The sequence below is a fragment of the Ursus arctos genome, unplaced genomic scaffold (assembly GCF_023065955.2).
Source record: "Ursus arctos isolate Adak ecotype North America unplaced genomic scaffold, UrsArc2.0 scaffold_17, whole genome shotgun sequence".
Lineage (NCBI taxonomy): Eukaryota > Metazoa > Chordata > Mammalia > Carnivora > Ursidae > Ursus > Ursus arctos.
In genome coordinates, this window is record NW_026622841.1 from 16,597,175 (window position 1) to 16,613,466 (window position 16,292).

Below are 16,292 nucleotides of genomic sequence, written 5' to 3' on the forward strand. Positions count from 1 at the left end.
AACCTACGGAGAGACCAGAATTTTCTGATGGGCCATGAAACCTCTCTACCACAGCTAGATGGGGGCCTGGGAAGGCCCAGCTGGGGGGAGGGGGGCGAGGGAGGCCCGAAAGGGGAGGTCCTGGACATGAGAGCCGAGTTCCAGACCCTTGAACACCAAGCACGTATACGTTAGGGACGAGCCAAGGTTGAGGTCTACTTGCAATGCTCCCACTTATTCTACACTAGATCCCAAGCCAAGTGCTCTTCTGGACAGTAGCTTCCGGACAGTCACCTGTGATTCCAAAACTGAAGAGAACAAGTCCCCACATTTCAAAAAGTCACTGCTATCGGCAGCAGGAAAAGACAGACGCACGTTCCTGGTGGGCCCTGGCAAACCCCTCATGTGGTTCACAAGACGCACTGAGCTCTGAGAGTTTTAGGTCACTAAATGCTAGAAGTTATAGCAGAGAAGCACATGGTGCTTCTCAAACTGGAGTTCTCGGGAACCTGGGAATCCTGAAGGTGACGTCTAAAAGGGTTTTCAGGGGCGCCTGGGTGGCGCAGTCGTTGAGCGTCTGCCTTCGGCTCAGGGCGTGATCCTGGCGTTCCAGGATCGAGCCCCACATCAGGCTCCTCCACTAGGAGCCTGCTTCTTCCTCTCCCACTCCCTCTGCTTGCATTCCCTCTCTCGCTGGCTGTCTCTGTCTAATAAATAAATAAATAAATAAATCTTTAAAAAATTAATAAAAGGGTTTTCAGTTTGCTAACGGTCTCAAACGTGACCTTACTAGTTGTAAGACAGACCAGGAGCCTGTCACAGAAGCTGGCTTTCCTGTCAGCTGCAGCTGGTCCTTCACAGTCCAGGGCCGGGCATCCCTAGGGGGCCTGGGGAAGCACTCTCAAGGATCCGGACCATCCTCCCCTTGTGTATGACCCTCCGCTCAGAGCTACCGTGAGGATCACAGGAGTGAAAGCATATACAGGGCTTAGGCCCCTGCGTGGAACACAGTGAGAGCTGGCCGAGTGGGAATTAGCCGGGGGGGGGGGGGGGGCAGGCGTCTGGCTCTGGCCTGGCATTAGCCAGCTGAGTGGCCTCTCGACGGGCTTCACTTCCTCATGCGCAAGATGTGTGGGCTGAGGGAGGACATTTTTCGTCTACTCCAAAGAGCAGGCAGGTCTGTGATTCTTTAGAAAGTGTAATTTTAGGGGCGCCTGGGTGGCACAGTGGTTAAGCGTCTGCCTTCGGCTCAGGGCGTGATCCCGGCGGTATGGGATCGAGCCCCACGTCAGGCTCCTCCGCTATGAGCCTGCTTCTTCCTCTCCCACTCCCCCTGCTTGTGTTCCCTCTCTCGCTGGCTGTCTCTATCTCTGTCGAATAAATAAATAAAATCTTAAAAAAAAAAAAAAAAGAAAGTGTAATTTTAAATATCCAAGGACTGATCTTTGATAGCACAGTGAGATGAAGCCCTTTCCAGCTCAGACACTCAACGATCACATCTGCGAGGTTTATAGCAAGGCCGCTAGCTCTTGCTCTCCTGCTAAGGCAGGTTTGTATTCTGAAGCCGAACTGTTCATTTTATCTTTTCATAAAACCTGGAAGCAATCAGGTGTATCTCCAGCTCAAGCTGGCAGTGGCCCTGGTGCTGTGAGCAGCCAGCAAAGCTCTGCGCCTGGACGACAGTACAGCCCGGGGCCAGGCCGGGAGGAGAGGCGTGAGGCAGAGAAGACAGGTGCACCCTGCCAGCCCGCACCGAGCGCCCCTCCTCAGCGGGCGACAGCCGTCTGTGGACAGCATCAGCAGGAAAACGCCAGAGAGGCTCCGGTAAGAGCCCCCTGGGCTGCCTTTCTCCTGTGGGCAGACCTTCGTCCTGGGGATGGCCAGGGATCTTCAATTCGAGCTGTCTGCCAGAACCACCTGGAGGGCTCGGGAAATTCCACAGCTCAGGCTACGTGCCACACCCACAAAGTCCAAATCTCTGGGGGCAAGACCCTGGCATCCATATTTTTTTAAAAAACTTTCTAGGTGGTTCCAATGTGCAGCCGACGTTAGAACCACTGACTTCAGAGGCCTTATCCGGGCAGCACGTTTTAGCTGTGACCCAAGCACGTGGACTTGGAACAGTAAGACACCTGTCCACAGGGGCACAGAGGAACACGGGCTGGACGCTCGATTGCGTGGTGCTCCTCGAAGAGCCTCCGAAGCAAGTGAACTGTATCAACAGAGACAGCGGAGCCCAGGGCAGGGGTCAGTGTGGAGAGTCGATTACCCTGTGGCTCTGGGAATCTGTGAGCTGTGATCACGGGGCAGGCCTCCCCACTGCCGAGGGCACTGCCAGCACGCCGGAAGGCCGCCAGAGAGACTCGTCAGTGTCCGGCCCACAGAGGATGGCTGCACCCAACGATTCAGCACTTACTCCTCCTCCTCACGATGAGACCGTGAGTTTGGGAGCTGTGCTCAATCCAGCAGTCCCGGGGCTCAGCTCCATGCTGCCTGCCTTCCAAACGCAGGCTATCATAACCCAGAAAACGACACTCGACTCACATACTGTTTGGAATGAAAGCTCCGAACTACCAACACATTCTCCCTCTAGAAGAAAGGCGGAGAATGGAGGCAATCACCGCTTTGGAGACCCGCCAGTTGTAGCTGGAGTCAGCTTGCTTTTCAAGGGTCAGGTGGGCAAGGACCATATTCATGCCATTCAGAGGCCTATGAATGGTATAAATGGGAAACACTTTCTCGCCGGCAAGGCGAGGGAATCAAAAAAACCTCCCACAGCCAAGTTTCTACAAATACACTTTCATGAGAATTCTTTCCTAGCTGACACTTTGAGGGCGGGGAGGCATTTCCCACAATGAGTACTTAGTTGCATCGTGCAGCCCGGAGTGGGCTCTGGAAGGCCTCGCTGCTGGTGAGGAGAGGGCTGTGGGCTCACCGTTTTCTAGACGGCCCACCTCCACTTGCTTCTAAGAGCAAGAAATAAAAGCCTGTGGGGGAAAACCAACACAAGGAACACAGGTGCTTGGGTCACGAAGAGCCCCCCTGAGAGCTGCTGGGTTTAGGGGACTCTTCAGAGACATGGGAGGCCCCTTCTCCTGGCCCTGCAACCTGGAGGCCTGAGGAGTGCCTTGCTCCACACCTGTCTCCCCCCTGTGACCCCCAGAGACGGGCGCCTCTGTCACACCTCTCATGTTCCTCCAACCAGTCGCATTGTGAATTCCAGAGATGTATGGGTTATTTATTGATGGCCATGAGAGGCCTTTTATTTTTTTTTAAAATATTTTATGTATTTACTCGTTTGAGAGAAAGAGAGGAGGAACAGAGGAGCAGAGGGAGACGGACAAACAGACTGCCCACTGAGCACAGAGCCCGAAGCGGGGCTCGATCCCACAACCCTGAGATCATGACCAGAGCCAAAATCAAGAGTCTGATGCTTAACAGACTGAGCCACCCAGGTGCCCACATGAGAGACCTTTTAAAACAAGGCTTCTCCAGGGAATTTTATCCCAAGTTCTGGGGATAAAAACCAACTTCAGGTTGGAGTAAAAACCCGATCTGTCCGTAAAGTTTGAGAACAGTCATTTCCAAGTTGAGTGAACACACAGTAGAGACTCTGCTTCCAGGAGTAACGAAGGAAGGATGGGGTTTGAAGGGCTGCTTTCTGCCCCCGGTGGTCCAACCCAGATCGAGCAGCAGGACCACCCAGGCAGCCACGGCCTTACCTTCCAGAACCACTGAATGACAGGGTGGTTTGGGCATGCAGAGTGGGGGGGGGGGGGTTAACCCTTTACGAGCCAAACACACTGGGTCCATTCAGACCCTGGTTTGAGTTTTATCAGCATTACAGCTCACGTTTCATCGGCATCACTGACACCTCGTACTCTGTTATTCGTGGGCAGGCAACATAGCCTCTGTAACCTCCAGCCCAGCATCAGCCCCAGCTAAGTATTTAAAGCCCTATTTGTGGACAACTTTGTGTTTTTGTCACTCACCAGGTGTGAGCTCTGGGCAGTTTTTCAGGACTCCCCCATTGCTCTATTGTAAACAGCTGAGGACCATTGGAACCTAGACAAAAACAGAGAAATAAATAAATGCTAAGCGCTGTCGAGGCAGGCGGACAACAAAGCTAGGGTGGGGCTTCAAGGGGAAGGACAAGGTGGGTGGGCGTGTCAGGGTGGGGGGTGGGAGGAGCTGGCGACACCCTCCTTGCTCCCAGACGTAGGTACTGCAAGATGTGCTGTGGGGAGAAGCAAGAGGCCCGCACAGCCTCGGCGCACGGACTCCGCATCACCTCGGATGGAGGCAGGTGCGTCACGCGGCAGGGCACGCGCAGGCGCAGACAGGTGCGGCCCCCTCTGCCGAACCCCGCAAGCTTACACATAAAGCTCCTGCAGGGGGGAGGGCTGACAGGCGACCTTTACTCTGCAGAGCAGAGTGCTTTTCTAACGTCTCTACAGTAAGCACACAGCCATTCTGACTCCTGGAGGTACGGAGACCGCAACACAAAACCAGAGAAACAGAAAAGACCAGCTTGTCTTTGTGCAAACTCCAAAGCGCGCCCCCACCCCTGCCCGAGTCCCCGCACGGGACCTGCAGGGGCCACAGCTGCCACCAGGCTGCAAAGTCGCAGGAGGAGCACTGAGTCTCCCAGCACCCCGCTCACCATAAAGTTCGGCGAAGCCATTCATAGGGACTCGGGACGTCCCCGTGACGAACTGCAGTAACCGGATCCGCTTCTCGGCGTCCATGAGCAGCACAGCCTGCGGACAGGGGCGGAAGGTGGTTACGGCGCAGCGACACCCGGCGCGCCGCGCTAGGAGACACGCGACACTCCCTTGCCAGTGCCACGGCGTCCGACCGAGGCAGGCAACTGAAAATAGTCTTTTTTTTCCTCCTTATGGGCCTCAGAATACCGCCTGTGTCATCTCAGAGAACGAGAGAGATCACAATGTCTCTTTCTTCTTCTGCCACCAGGTCAAAAGATATGAAATACAAAGCAAACTCTCTGATGGCAGCGAGCTCACGTGTCCGGGGCTGAGGGCATGCCAGCATCGAGCATCCCACCCTGGGGCCAGTTACAGACACCCAGTGTTCGAGAAGCCCGGACACCAGGGGAACCAGGTTAGGATGTGAGATTTCAGACCGTAGACAAATTCTCTAAAGAGAACGCTTTATAAAAAGAAAGAATGAAACGGAGGCCAGCACGGCCTCTACAATACCCTGTATGCTACACGCCTGCATCAGGACAAGAACCGAGCGGACATGTGGACTGGGACTTGAAGAGTCTGCTTTTAATATTTTCTTTCTCTACACTACTGCTGGCACTTGAAATAATATTAATAGAGATTCAGAAATTAAAACAAGTTATGGGAGTTCTTAGTTTTGTAAGTAAGTAATCAGCCTTTTATTCCCTTTGAAATTGTTCTTTTTTTAAGATTTTTAAGATTTTATTTGAGACAGAGCGAGCAAGCACGCGCATGTGCACAAAGAGAGGAAGAAGCAGGCTCCCCACCGAGTAGGGAGCCTGACATGGGGCGCGAACCCCATATGCAAACCCCAGGACCCTAAGATCATGACCTGAGCCAAAGGAATACGTTTAACCGACTGAGCCACCCAGGCGTCCTTGAAATTGTTCTTTCGAAGGCAGTTTACAGTCTCTCCCTTGGACTCAACTCATTCCTATTTTGCTCCTCTCCTAAGCTCAAGAGAAAGCGAACACTGGCCCTAAGACAGTAAATCAAATTTCCTTTGCATCTCTGACTGAAGAGTATAAAGATCAAAATGTCTGTTGGAGGTTTTTTAACCAAACCCGCCATCTTGGATAAGTCAGCCCCAAAGCTCGTTTCGCCCTGAGAGGCCTCCCATTCTTAGTTACACTCTGGCGGCCAGTTCTGACTCCCAAATCCAATTACCTACTTCATCCTCCTCAGTGGGTTCCTCAAATAGAGCTGCTTTAGTCAGGTGGTTAAGGAAGAACAAAGTGCTCTAATAAGGATCGACCTGAGGCAGGGACAGCTGTCCCTAGAGCTACGGAGAAACAGCCCCCGGTGGTCCAACCCAGACCCAGGAGGAGGACCACCCAGGCAGCCACGGCCTTACCTTCCAGAACCACTGAATGACAGGGTGGTTTGGGCAGTAGCCATTCTTGTAAATAGAATGTTGTCTCCAGTCGTTCACGTCCACATCTCCAAGGCCGCACATCAGCAACTAGAAGGGAGACGGATCAGATGTGAACGGGCCTGTGTGAAGGCCACAGCAATCACCCATGGAGGAATGGCCTTTTTCTCAATGCCAGTATTCTGTCCTGCGCAAAGCAGGTAAGCTGGCAGCTCTTAAAGACGCATGATGGGGACAGCATTTTCCTGCCCCTTCAGATCACAGAAGCAGCACAGGTAAGGAGGGGGACCCAGTTCCAATGCGCGTTCGGGCCACGACGTTTCGTAGTGGAAATGCCACCCCGAGTCTATCTCTTTCCCACCCCTCCAATCTGAGCTTGGGGCTCAGATTCTCTTGTGCTCCGTCTATAGCTGCTCAGTACTCCAGCTGTTTCCCCTTCTGAGACCTTATGTGTCTCAGTATCTAAATGTCTCCCAACCCCCAGGAGAACTGGTGCTTTATGGCAGCCGGAGCGCCTCTCTGCCAGCTCGCTGACTGGAGTGCGTGGACGCAGACCTGTACTAATGCAGTGACCGGGTCTGTGATGGAGTCCGAGGGCCCCTCCCCCTACCTAACCCCCAAGCAGGGAAGGAGTCCCTGGGGAAAGTGAGCATGATACTCCTGCAAAGGCACCAAAGGAAAATGGAAGAACTAAACCAGAAGCCTGAGAATAGATCCTAGGCCTGACTGTGCCCAAACCTCGTTGGGTAAGCCCGGGAGGTCCTTAACTGCTCCCTGCCTCAGTTTCTCCACTTATAAAACAAAGGGCTCACACTATAGGATTTTGATATCACCTGTCTTGAAGTTTCTATTCCAAGAAGAAAGAACAGAAGGCTAGTCTGTGAGACATGTGTCATCGGATACGTGGCCTGGACAAATGGGTGACAGCTTCACCGGACATAGCCCTCCTTCCTCCTCCTATTTCTCTCAACATAACACAGGGTGAGAGATCCTTGTGCTTTTTAAGCAACCGGTTTTCCTCTAGGTCAACACAAAGAAGCTGAAACAATCCAATACGAATTGCCTCCAGCTACTACCTTGTTGTCTTCTGAGGTTCTTCCTCACTCAAGCTCAACCAGGTCAAGTTCACAGAGACGTCTGTGCCAGCCCCTCGCGCTCACTTCCTGGCCAAGGTCAGGGGAGGGGAGGAGGCGCAGGATCTGAGCCAGCATGCTGCTGCCCCAACCATGACTCAATGAGAAGCAATTTTCCTTGCCTGGTGCACCTGGCCATGAACCCGACCCAGCTCGGTGGGCCTCTACTTGTCCGGTGTGTCCCAGAACTACCCTCTCCTGGGTGAGGAATCTACAGCTGACTACTGCCACTATTTCCTACTCGAAGATCCACACAGGTACACCCCATAAGAGACATAGAGTAGACTCCATCTCCGTTTATTCCCTAGGACAAATCATGGGCCAGAGAATAATAAAATACCATTTGAGAGTATTTACTTTACAGAAAATGTTTAAAATACAAACCTCCAGCTCATTTTCATCAAAAATTTTAATCAAATCAATAGGAAGCAGTTCTGTGAATCCCTGAAAGAAGAAAAAAAAAAAAATCACCCTAAATCCCTTTTTCCTTGAAAGAGACAAATTTTACAGAGAAAACAAACAGCCAGGAAAAACACATTCTTTGCTGATTTATAGATCAGGGACAGTAGTCTGTAACTGTAGTTCTAATAGAAACAGCATAGTCACAAGGCAAAAATTTAGAAATGTAGGAGAATCTAGAAGGTTCGGGTACTTGAGCAATTTCAGAAGCCCTTTGAAAATATGGGTTACTGTAGGCAGGCGAATTCCAAAAGCCATTTATGACATAGGTATGAGTCAGTGTGTCCTAGAACGCACGAGCCACGGATGTGCAAGAGAACATGTTTAAAAATAAGGTACCGAAGGCACGGAGATGAGCTACATAAGGAGGCGGTGTGATCCAGGAGAGGAGAGGAAAGGGAGGAGAGGAGCGCAGAGACCGAGCTCTAGTTCCCGGGTTATCACTGACCGCCAGAGCTGTCCGCTGAGATGCTCCGAGCTGCTGGGCCTTGCAGGTGTCTGGTTTCTGGACGTGGGATCACCTGCGGCAGGGCCAGGACCCTGCCTTCTGGGTTTCTTATGTAACCTGCTGTCCTCTTGTAGGTCTAACTCACATTTTAGGCCCTAAGTCCCTGAATTTTTTGAGTGTTCTGCCGGGCTTGGGGCTTTACTGCAGGTGACTGAGCTGGGGTGAGCCGAGAAGAGTGCTGCCCAACGAGAACTCTCTGCACGGGTTCAGTGGGAATTTAGAATGTGTGCTTGGGGCTTGTTCTCACATTCTCTTTACATTACAATGTGTTATCAAGACTTACAAAAAGGAATTTTACTCTTGGTCAAAGTGAACCACTTTTTTAAAGAAGATATTATTATTTACTCATTTATTAGAGAGCGAGCAAGAGTGAGTGAGCAGGGAGAGGGGCAGAGGGAGAAGCAGGCTCCCTACTGAGCAGGGAGCCCCAATGTGGGGCTCCATCCCAGGACCTCTGGGATCATGATCTGAGCCGAAGGCAGACACTTAACCAAATGAGCCACCCAGGTGCCCCCAAAATGAGCCCTTTATAAAAATGATGAATCCCACCACCCTCTGCTAAGGGCCTGGGAGCATCGCTGATATTAAATATTTGGATCTGAGAAGCGGCTGCTTTACCCTCTAACAGGAGGAAAGTTGGCACAAGACGGCTTGGTGTAAGATAAAAACCCAGCCGAAGACAACATGTTTTCCACGTAGCTGGGTGGGAGCTGAGTCTGTGCGGGAGTCAAGGAGAAGCAGAGCAAGAGAACACCAGATGGAAGAAAGCGGGCTGAGTGCTGGGGTCCCGGGGCCCAGCCCGCGGTGTGCGGGTACAGGCCTGACCCTTCTGCTGCGCGGCCCCCTCACTGGCCTGTCTGCCGGTGTGCGAGCGCCGCTACCAGCACACCCCAAGGACGAGAGCTCTCCTCTCTCAACCTAGACTGAGGGCGCCCAACTTACCTCCAAGAAGGCGTTCATTTGCTTCTGGACCCTGTTTACAAACCTCCACTGGATGACCAAGCTGCGGGAGAAGCAGAAGAGCAGTGAACCACCCTTGTCTCCGCCAGCCCCATTTGTTTCCTGACCCCTTCCCACCCGGGGAGGGGACAGCAGAGGAACCCCCACTGCGGCAGACAACAGGGAGCGTCAAGAGCCGCGCCATGGCTGAGTCAGTAATGCTTTCAGGAGTAGCTGGGAAACCTAACCTCTGAGCATTTCAAAGATCATTTATTCCCCCTGATCAAGCCTTAGTTTACCAAAGTTGCCTACAAACAGGACTGCGTGGACAGAGAGAGAAAAAAAGGTTGTGGAGTGTGAATATACAGATGGGTCAAGCATGCGTTCCCACGCAAACGCACATAGATACGCACCTATGCATAAACATGTACAGAGATTTTTCTTTCTTTCCTTTTTTTTTTTTTAAGATTATCATTTATTTATTTGAGAGAGAGAGCAAGCGGAGGGGAGACGCAGAAGCAGACTCCCCAACATGGGGCTTGACCCCAGGACCCTGAGTTCATGAAGGCAGCTGCCCAACCGACTGAGCCACCCAGGGCCCCTAAACATGAACATGCATTTTTAAAAGGAGTGTCTGGTACAGCATTTTGTGCTACGTTTCACCTAGTATCCAGCGTACTGGTTTTCAACACTGACACGTAACTTACCAGCAGAATGGTTTACACTAATCCTTTAATACCACAATTTGGAGGATTAATGATAAAACCTCTTTTAACAGAAATGCACTGAAACCATTTCCTCTGTGATGGTGTTTAGGGCACAGCAGAATTTAACGCTAGGCGAATCCATGCTGGACGCCAGCTAAGGCATTTTGTCGTGACACAGCACGAAGGCCCTGTCACAAAGGGCTCTCCCCTGCACGGTGGCACCGTGGCAATGGCCCTCGAGGCCCAGCCCCACCGCAGGAGCCCTGCTCAGCGGCCTGAGGCTTCACCGCCCGGCTGCAGCCACCAGCCAGAGCCTTCCTGTACCGGGGGCACCCATGTGTCGGGTGGAGACTTTCACCCTCCTTTCTCCTCCAGTGAAGCTGGCTGACACTCGTCCAAGCCCACTCCCCACCAAATTAGAAACTTAAAGGAATTAACTGCAAAGTATCACCATGTCCAAACCCACAGACTTCGGGCCCTAATCCTCCTCAGGGGCAGTGTTTTAAAAAATCCATTCGAAGCCTGTACTTTCAGATGAAGACCACAGCATCTGCTGAGGTGGCGTCCAGCCTGCTGAGATTGTCCAAATTCAGAACAAGGGCGCCAATTAATGTGAACAGGCAAGAACTGTAGTATCTTAGTCCTAGTTTTTTTTTTTTTTTTTTTAAGCACAGCAAACTTTTAATTTGTGAGGATGGGGGGACGGGGGGGGGGTCTGCTGTGGAATAGCGGATGCTTCGTCAGGGTCTCTAAGTAGAGGCTCCAACTCTCTCCATTTCTCCCTCATTAGGAAGGACAGGTTTTTCTTTGTAGATGAGACTACAAGATGCCAAGACTCTTGGCCAATTCTTCAAATTCAAGTCCTCTGGCCAATTACGTTGAGGACAGAGGAGGGAACCAGCTTGTTGAAATGGAAGGGCTGAATGCAGACACGGCGCTCGGACCACTGCGGCAACCAGCGAGACGCAGAAACGGGGCCCCGGGCACCAAGCACTGTGTGCTGACCTCATCCCTGCACCAGGGCTGGCGAGTGAGATCCGGGACTCGTGCCTTGAAGCATATGTACATGCAGAAGAGGGAAGTGTAACGTGCCCAACAGACAAAGGCCTTCTGGCTAGTATGAATGCCCTAGGATGGCTTAACAGTGGGATTTCCAAAGACTAAACATCTTATTCCACCAATTGAGGCTGAGATTGGGTTTAGAAAATTACAAGTATCAGAAATAATTCACTATGTTTGCATATGTGGATTTTCCTATCCATTTTCCATTTTAACTATTTTCTTACATTTCCATGATGGAAAAGAAGTCAGGAAAGAGAGGAAATATTTTATTTCTGGTTGTTCCTAATTATACCCCACTGGTTGCTGACACTATGCTCCAACACTGCGAATCTCAATTTTAGACTACATATCACATCCTCCAAAAGCACGTTTGCTGTATTACTCAATACTGTACACTTTTTTCTCCTTTCATGACTCCTTCATAAGGCAGCTCACTGAAGTCATGACACGAGGCAAACCTTCCATCTTATAATTCAACTTCCTATTAGCCCAAGCCAGAAAGGAATGCATATTATTGAAAGTGTGCCCACAACAGGAATGAGCTGTTTTAGCAAGGGACATCAACCAAATAGGCTGTTCAATTTTATAAAAGAAAAGGTCGTAAATCTGTGTATACGTACTCAATATATTCCCTCTTGTTTTCATTTGTCACCATTATTTCTGACCCATTGGGCTTCAGATCCACTTGATAGGTCTGTAATTGCAAAGATAACACAACAATCACCATCGTGAAGTTATTCTGCACATTACTGAGTAACAATGTCTTCCTAAACAAGATAAGCGACATTCATTCAGAAAGACTTCCCAGCAAATGGACCCTGAGTACAAGAGAATATCTAACGAGGCTTTTAAACTGTTGAGATGTTACACATTTAAAGATGTTAATCAAAGGTGAATTATTTTGTGGTTATTTATGAGTTTTAATTATTCTTCATACATTATCCAACCACGGAGAAGAGCAACACTGTGTCATCTAGTCATTTATCAAGAAATTCATTAATTACGTGTAACAGAAAAGACAGGCTATGCTCGAGACTACAGAGATCCAAATTCTAATGCACTTTGTTTCTGAAAATTAGATTTCATAGTCATAAAAAAATACATGGAATTTCTTTCAAAAAGGCGACACATAAGGACTTTAAAAAAAAAAAAAAAGCAGCTTAAGAAGCAAGGCTGAGGGATGGGGTTACCTGCTGTTCCGAGAACTCTGGCTTTCTACGTGTATCGGGGCACCTCCTCGCTCACTGCCTGGACCAGCTGCCTCCCGCGAGGCCACCCAGCATTGTAAGAGCAAAGCGGCTGAAAGCTAGCATGGCCTTTGTGCTTCTAGCCGGCCCTAACTCAGTATCATGCCGTAGAAAGCAGTAACTAGCAGAAAGCAAGGGAAGGAGAGACTTTTTTTTTTTTTTAAATAAAGTTTACTCTCGTAGAAATTTTAAAGGAAAAATGCCACCCCCAAGTCTCCCATTCAAAGACAGCCACATCGATGTTCTGCTGGGATCCCTTTCCGTCTTTTTTTTCTACGCAGAACTGGTTATTCTAGGGAGTGAGCCAAACCGGTGGAGAGGGTTTTCCAGAGTAAGTTTCTGGGTCACATCCATCACGAGGGAGAAGAGATTCGGAGCCACAGTGAACTCTGGGGCTCGGGCAGGGGTCCATCGTCCGCGATCCCCCACCTGCCAGCCGCACGCGCTGGGGACAGACGGAGCCTCTGTGCCCCGGACACGCAGCCCGTTTGCCTCCGAACCATCTCTGGATGATGCGCGGGATCACTGCTCCAGTTCAGATGGGCCGGTGTTTTCAGTCAAAGCACACTGGTCATCTAACCCTTTTACATCTCCTTCTTTCTCCTTCTCCTCTTATTCAGGAAGGGATCTGGTGTTTCCACCCCATGACTGACCTCCACTCTCTAAGATGTCACTTCAACTCTTTACCATCCGCGATGTGGATTTCAATTGTTATGGTATTTTTAGTTTTCTTCAAGCCCTTCCTGCCCGCTTTCCCCTTCTCCACGGCTGTCCTCCCATCTGCCTGGCTCTCCCTGTGATCGCCTGCCCGGCCTCGAGGGGCCCTGGCAATCCTCAATGATGAGGGACACTTATGCTTAGCAGGCAAGGCAGGGACATTTCTTGGAATAAAACCGTATCGGACCATACTCGTTTACACCACTGCATTTTTAAAAAAAGTTCCTGATGGTTTTTCCTTTTCTCCCCCGAAGACTGTGTCTTGCTATTCCCTTTCGGTAATGGACTTTTCCCATCAGATCCACACCAAACAAGTTCATAAACCCAAGCCCAGTTCTTGGTCCTGAAAGGTCTTCAGCACAGTTCAGCAATACTAAAAACTTTTTCCAGGAGTTGCAATTTCCAGAGAGCTCTGGAATGAGGAGATCAAACACAGAGAGCGAGCATGGCAAGCGGCAAGGAGAAAAACACCTCTGGATCCTCCCAAAGCAACACCCAGCGAGGATAAAGAGCAGGCAGCCCGCACTGCGGACCACAGAGAAACCGTTCTTCCCTCCACTGCCGGGGGGAGTCTAAGTGCTTCAACCTTTTGGGAAGATAATTTGGCAACAGGCATCAAATTTTAATGTGCACAGCATCCCTTGTCATAATACTTCTCTTCTAGAATTTATACCAAGGGGAAAAAAAATTGGCCAGATGAACAAAATGTATATTCCAAGACTGTAATCGTTATGCTGCCTATCTAACAAAATAATGAAATAGCCTACAGGCCTAGCAGTGGGGCATCGTGAGCAAAGCTGGGGTCTAGGACATGGAATTCAGTGTAGCCATTAAAGTGGTATATACCTCGACACTTCCTGACACAGAAAGGTACCTGGGATACATTAAGCTGGAAGTGCATGCATCGTACAATTTCATTCTGTAAAAATAAAAAATCTTGCGTGCATGTGCTTACAAAGAATAATTCTGGAAGACGGAAGTCAAAATTTAAATCGTGAATTTTCTCTAGGTGGTAGGAGCTATGGATGATTTTTATATATGTTTATCGTCCTGGCTTTACGTTTATTACTTAAATTATTAGTATTTTGTAATCAGATAAACAAGTGTAATTGTTTTCGAAAGAAAAAAAAGGGGCCGTACTGTCTGTGTTCGGTAAGGAGGTCAAGCAGGCAGTCAGTCTAGCTCTGTGGGTGACTCTGGCTGCGTGTCTCTCGGGGAGGTGGTGCTGGGGGCTCGGGGGCAGGCAGAGAAGGGGGGTTTCCAGGTCCTGCTCCCAGAGCCTGGCCGTCAGCATCTGTCAGTGGTCAACCTGCATCCCGCTCGGGCTCCTCACCAACACCCGAGTGGGTAGTAGTGGCCGCTCTTCCAATTCCACGTGTTAAACTGGCTGCCAAGGGCCAGACACACACGGCTTCCTGTGGTTCGGGGGCAGTGTTAGGCTTGTCATGGGAAATCACAGACCGGTCCCAACAAGGCAGGTGTCCCTGCCTCCATTTTCTCGCTGACAGGGAGACTCAGCAGCAAGTGGAGAATGGCTTCCTGCCACCATCTCCCCACCACACTGAATACCTACTTCCTCCATGTGAACACCTGCTTCTGGGCCAGTGTCATCGTTGTCTTGTGTCTGAACTCAAGGACCTGATACGAAGAACACTAACACAGCATCTGCACACAGGAGGTGCTCAGTATGTGCTTCTGGAAAAATCCCTATTTTTTTTTTTTTAAGTCTACTGGCCTGAGTACGAAGTTACTGCTCTTCGTCATAAAGACGACACATCAGATCAGAAGAACCTCTGAGGAGATGGGACTCTCACATCCACACCCTCTTCCTTGGCAGGTTAAAGCTCTGGCTTCACACACATTCCCCAGATCTTTCAAAGATGCCTTATGTCAAATGTCTGCTGAGAAATTGGATCCTATCAAGTAGGTGGGACTCAGGCAGAGCAAGGTTCGCCTGCCTCTGGCCCCATCCTTGGGCGCTGCTCACTGCCGGGCAAACACCCACCTGCTGACAGGACGCGTGCCCCCCGAACCCTGCGGGATGAGCCTCAGGGGCCAGGGTCCTCATCGTCCCCCGCCTCTCCAAGCAGACAGGAAAGCGAGCCAAGGGACTGAGGTATCGGAGTCACCTCGCCTTTCTATCCATGTTTCCTACAGGCGTCATCTGTCCAGCTCCTTGAGCTGGTCCTTGAGGAGCCAGAGCCTCTGCCCTTCCCGGGGCCACCCCCACGTTAGGCTCTTGGTCTGGTTCTTCCCGGCTTCGGCCCGGACCTTGCCCTGTCTGTTGCTCCCCTTTCCTCCTATATCCAGTTTCTGCCTTTCACTCATTTCCTTCCCCTATGCAGAGTTTCTCGGCCTGTTTTTTCATTCTCGCCCTTTAAGAGCCCCTTTTAGACCCCCTCCCTTCTCTGCCCTCCCCTCTTCCCACCGAATCTTCATGAACAGATCCATCCTAACCCGAGGCACACTCCGCGGCCTTTTGGGAGCTCCACAAACCACGGCAATAGCTGAGACTTTTGTGTTCTCCAAGAACTAGTTTTTACCCCCTTGGGGGTGCTATCACCCCAGCTGAGAGTGGATGCTTTCATCTAACTTATGCCTGGTCCGGAAGAGTTTTCCTGCAGGCTGCTGCCCGTCTCTACCCCTCTCTATGGCACAAGCTCGTAAGAGTCCACACTTCCAGTCTTCAAAACAACCCAAACAGATGCTAATTTGCTGAACCAGCAGTAAAGAATTTCTACCTATAGCAGCTCTGAATGAGCGCACCTCCCGCGGGGCGTGCGTGCGTACGTGTGCGCAAGCGTGTGGTTTCGTCTCCCTGCCTGGCACAGAACGACCGTTCAAATGCTGAATCTGCTCATCTGAGACATTCACAGGAGGCCCCAGAAACCAGCGGCTCCAAATTCTCACCAACCAGAAAGAAAACATTGCACAATAATGACCACAGCTGGAGTTTCTTTCCGTGAAATGACAGCTACCACCCAGCTTCACGGCCTGATGTTTCCAGCTGCGGAATGAAAACACCCGCTAATAGCCCCGAGGAAGGCTGGCTGCGTGTACGTTCCACGTGTGTGGTAACTTCACGTTGTTGAAGAAATGACTCTGTTCTGGCCCAAGGGAGGGATGTGCTTCCTCTGGGGTTAAAGTAAAAGGCAATGCATAGTCAACAGTTTTGCAGAGGGCTGGAAGAGGGGAGAGGCTGGCCCATCAACTGGGTGCCCACGCCGGTTCCACCGCTCTGTCCGGAGTGTTCCCCCAGTCCCAGGTGCTGTGCAGGCGAGTGCACGGTGGCCAGCAAGACGCACACCCAGTGCTGCTGCCACCAGCCTGTGCTTAATGCCCAACACCTAATCACAGAAATAAATGCACAGTCATCCAGGCTGTAGGCCACACGGCGACAGGGACACACTCTGCACTATTACGG

At 50.7% G+C, this 16,292-nt stretch overlaps 1 protein-coding gene across 11 annotated transcripts in view; it reads right to left on the reverse strand.

The window, feature by feature from the left end:
- NEDD4L (NEDD4 like E3 ubiquitin protein ligase) overlaps positions 1 to 16,292 on the reverse strand; it is a 332,508-nt gene that overhangs the window by 5,188 nt on the left and 311,028 nt on the right. For all 11 annotated transcript variants that reach the window (XM_057313368.1, XM_057313371.1, XM_057313369.1 and 8 more), the window contains 6 exons: positions 11,525 to 11,598; positions 9,139 to 9,199; positions 7,614 to 7,673; positions 6,079 to 6,186; positions 4,643 to 4,739; positions 3,972 to 4,044 (listed from right to left, as the gene is read on the reverse strand). In XM_057313368.1, coding sequence (XP_057169351.1) covers positions 3,972 to 4,044; positions 4,643 to 4,739; positions 6,079 to 6,186; positions 7,614 to 7,673; positions 9,139 to 9,199; positions 11,525 to 11,598 — 473 coding nt within the window. The remainder of the gene's footprint in view (positions 1 to 3,971; positions 4,045 to 4,642; positions 4,740 to 6,078; positions 6,187 to 7,613; positions 7,674 to 9,138; positions 9,200 to 11,524; positions 11,599 to 16,292) is intronic.